The 4385-nt window shown below is 38.9% G+C and overlaps 1 protein-coding gene across 1 annotated transcript; it reads right to left on the minus strand.

Annotated features, from left to right (window-relative positions):
• Positions 1–721: 721 nt before the first annotated feature.
• LOC127873710 (uncharacterized) lies at positions 722–2909 on the minus strand. The gene has a single exon (XM_052417664.1). The coding sequence runs from the start codon at positions 2768–2770 to the stop codon at positions 932–934; it is 1839 nt and encodes a 612-aa protein (XP_052273624.1). The 5' UTR covers positions 2771–2909; the 3' UTR covers positions 722–931.
• Positions 2910–4385: the final 1476 nt, after the last annotated feature.

Here is a 4385-nt window from a genome sequence, read left to right on the forward strand (position 1 = left end):
ATTGCTTATTTAATATATTTTCTGCACATTTCTTCAACAAGCTTACATCAATACACGATTTTCTTCGTTAATTCAAACATTCCTGACAGGCTACCACTTTGTTTACATATTTCGCTTACATTTTGACGCGCATAGGTAGGAACGCATTACCGCTTCCGAAATGTGTATTCATACTATTGCCTTCGAGATACTTATCCGATGTTTGACGGAAAGGGCCGAAAATGTGCGATTGTGGGTCAAGTTCCCCACAGGTACTACTTCCCCGTTTCCCCAATTTTTTCCGTACACAAAATTTTTCGTATCCAATTTTTTTTCTTACCCAATTTTTTTTACCCAAATGTTTGTTCGTACACAAAAAAAATGTCTTTTTTTTTTTCGTACCCAAATTGTTGTTTTTTTGCATAATTTTTTCGTACCCAAAATTTTTGTAACCAATGTTGTTGGTTTTTTTTCGTACCCACATACACAATTGTGGTGATGTAGATAAACTTAAATTGAAGCTTTTTTATCCATCCTCTGCAAAAGCATCGTCAACCCAGTACTGTCAGTACTTTGATTTAACCGAGACCAGAGCAAGAAATGAATGCTCTTTGTTTTTAAAGTCTGAATTTTTTATGACATATACATGATGAACATAAAATGTTGTAATTCAGCACAAGGATTGGGTACATTTAAAGGCCGCATACTATTTATATTATATGCATAACACCATGTTTTCGTATTCAGTTTATCGTTTAATAAATATATAATGATTTATAAACAGAAAATATTGGACGCTTATTCAATGTAATTAATAAATAACCAATTTTTAATTTTAAATCATTTAATCATTAAATAGTAAGCACGTTATCTTTAAAGGAAAAAATAAAATATCAACGGAATAATCACCAAACTGAGGCCAAAATGAACGAGTAGAAAAGGACGCTTAATGTTACTGCATAATATCGAGCTCTATGTCCGGACTAAGCGTATTATGCTTCGAAATGCACTGTCGGTAAAATGCAAAGAACTTCCCCGAAAGTGAACCCCACGGTTCAATAATGGCGTAGTTTGGACCGTCGTCGGCTGTCAGGTGATCTACGTCACTGTTGCCATCGGCTACGTACATGGACCGAAAGGTAAAGAACGGGAATAGATATCTTGGTTGGACAAAAGTCACATCAGATATGTGAAGTCGGGTTTCTTTGAAGAGCGACACAATATTCATGGTAACGATTCCGCCGTCGGCGTAATAAATCATAAGTTGCAGCGTGTCCGTGTTAATGTTCACGTGATCGACGGGTGCGCACGGACGGACGTCGGCGGGATTCGTCTGCCCAATTATGACGGATGAACCAAACGGGATCCAGTCGAGGCCGTGTGGAGTGATCGGCAGGAGCCGAATGTTGCCATCCTGGTACATAACGAACACTTGCGACCATCGGTCCGCCGACCATGGCACGCGATGGTACACCCGGAAGTAGTGGACGCCATGGTCAATGCGGCCCGTGTTGCTTATGTTCACCGTCATGCTTTGGTTGACTCGCCACCAGAGGTCGAGCTCGACCACTTCAATCTTAGTCGTTCCATCGTCGTATACCTCTGTTGTTAAGTCTCCATGAAAGACACGTTTTAATGCGTATATCTTGCTAATGTGTAGGGAATCTGGATTGTGTTGCTTTGAATAGAACGTAATCCTTATTTCATTTGAGATTCCTTCGCGTAAACTAAAATCTGTAGAATTAAACTCGATAACTTTTTCGTAGTCGACCACAGTTGCCTGTTGTGCAGTGGACCACTGATCATAACGATTCAAATATTCGAACTGGATCAACAGCGTGCCGCTGAAGGTGACGTTTTCTAAAATAAAACGTAAACCAGTCTCTGAATCCATTGAACCGTTAGCGGGACCGTTAAGTGGAAAACTGATTACCAGTCTTCCAATCTGATTCGAGCTCACGACTCCAAATCCGGTATGAAAATTCAAATAGAAGGCCGAACCATCTTTTTCAGTAGATGACCTATTGTGGTCTCCAATCCCGGAAAAATATAACAACTTGTCCGCCATTTTACAATTTGTGAAATCCGCGCCTTTGTTATTTGCGAACGTTGTGTATTTCGGAAGACTCGCGGTGACCGTGAACTTTGTCGTAGAATTGTGGAACACAGGAATATTCACGTTGTCCTCCTCGGCGCAGATCGTCCGCATGCTCTTCTGGACCGCTACACCTTTGGCGGCGTGTTGCGTGTCCGTTGCATCAGGGCGGTAACGGATGTTGTCGAAACAGAACACTTCACACTTAAGCGAGCCAAGGGACTGAGAAGAATTGATCTGCAGTGTGACCATGTCAATTTCTACACCACTCGGATCAGATTTCTCTGCAAAAATGGTTAGTATGTGTGTGCCTTGAGAAATACTCAGAGCGGTGTTCTCCATATGAGGAGACCGAAACGTGTTCCAGGCGAGCACGTTATTTGTGACAATAACGGTGTCAAATGACGTCATGTCCGTTCTGTCCATCCTGACATAGATCCGGTCACTACCTCCGTCGTTTGAATACATAAGTCTCTTTATTTGAACAGCCGAGGGCGCCATGAGACAGAATTCATAACTAAGCATGTCGCCTTGATGCAGAAGAACAGACATATTGTTGGACGCATTAGTCCTTTGCATAACCTGACCGGAAGTTGTGGTCATGTTTTCTGCTTCTATTGTAAATTCCGATGCTCCATGAATTTTCCCTATAAACGCTACTGACGCCAACACGATTAATTTACACGATCTCAACATATTTGTACACGTTGGATAAGCGTCCACTTTGTTGAAATGACGAATTGATATGTGTTTCAGATGTGATGTGTTAAACCATAAACAGGTGTTTTGGCACGTTACTAACAGAAGCGTTATCTCCGTCACGTCTAGATAACGAATGTTGAAGTAATAATGTCGTACTTGATTAATAAACCGAACTCGTTTGCTTCAATAAGCGGTTCATATAATATGTGGTTTTCATATATGCAGACGAGATTTTGCATACGGATGTGGTAGACACACACGTTGTCACTATATCTGATCTTATGAACGTCAACGGAAATAAATACACCCACGCGTGTCGCTGTGTCTTGTTAAACCATTCCTTGTAGGGGCATATAAATGAGATATACAATTTAAAAATGGTGCGTTCAATTTTTTCCTTAACCTTTGGAAACACGCGATTCTGTATAACACATACACATTCAACATTATGAACAGTAATAAGCTTTTTCTAAAAGGGCCGATGATATGTCGATGTAAATTCGAAAACAAGAGAAAACAGAAGCAAAGCTATTAGCTATTTCAGTTTGTGTTCTGGAATGATTATTTTTTAAATTTAAACAATAACTAAAGGTATATACACATGTAAGAATATCAACGAGTCCACGTTATACAGTGCCGCATTTTTTTAATGATTAAAATATTTTCGGACCGTACTTATATCTAAAAGTGAAAATAACCGTGTATAATATTACAGCGTGTTGTGTCGATTTGCAAGGCCAGACAATGTAAAGTTTTGCGCGAACTTTATTGGCAAAAACTCACATTTGACAATAAATTACAGTTTATAGTTTCTATACTTCTGGAAATGTTCGTGGTCATGATGGGCAAATATTCAACCTAATTAGAGTATCAGTAGATAAAAGCAACACATAAACCAGCTTCAAGCGCACAAAACAATCCTCCTTCAGCTTTTCTTTCTCCTTCCGATACTCCTTAGCATTTTATCTGTTATTCTGCTTTATCAGTAACACCACGACAACCACCACCACCACTACTATCCTCCTCCTCCTCTTCCTCCTCCTCCTCCTCTTCCTCTTTCTCCTCCTCCTCCTCCTCCTCCTCCTCCTCCTCCTCCTCCTCCTCATCATCATCATCGTTTTCGTTTTATCTCGTAAATACAGCCTTACAAGGCTTTGTCCTTCAAATTCTGAACAACAAATGATATTTTTGTTGTTAGTTATGTTAGATTTCTCATAATTGGAATCTCGCATTGACTTGTAACGCCTTTAATCAATGTTGTTAATGTTTAATTAAATTTTTAATTGCAATATTATACTATAATTAATAGTTTCGGAGCAATTATACTTCAAAACAACGCCGTTTGTTGACTACAGTGTGCTTTAATTTGTTTAATCAATTGCATTTTCAACTTAATTGATTCAAAATGATGACACATAACACTAATCGTAAACCGCCTTATATACGGTTTATATTCAATCAGTACGCGGTAACTACATTTATTATCAGTTGTGTGATTACAATGTTTCAAACAATTTACTAATTTATTGTGAATATACATTATTAATGGTCAATCATTAAACTGTGTTTGCGATCAATAGCTGTGTTATGATACTTAGAGTTTTCTTTT

The sequence above is a fragment of the Dreissena polymorpha genome, chromosome 3 (assembly GCF_020536995.1).
Source record: "Dreissena polymorpha isolate Duluth1 chromosome 3, UMN_Dpol_1.0, whole genome shotgun sequence".
Classification (NCBI taxonomy): Eukaryota; Metazoa; Mollusca; class Bivalvia; order Myida; family Dreissenidae; genus Dreissena; species Dreissena polymorpha.

Excerpts from the sequence above, each read along its gene's own strand:
- LOC127873710 (XM_052417664.1), bottom strand. The coding sequence starts at position 2,770 with ATGTTGAGATCGTGTAAATTAATCGTGTTGGCGTCAGTAGCGTTTATA.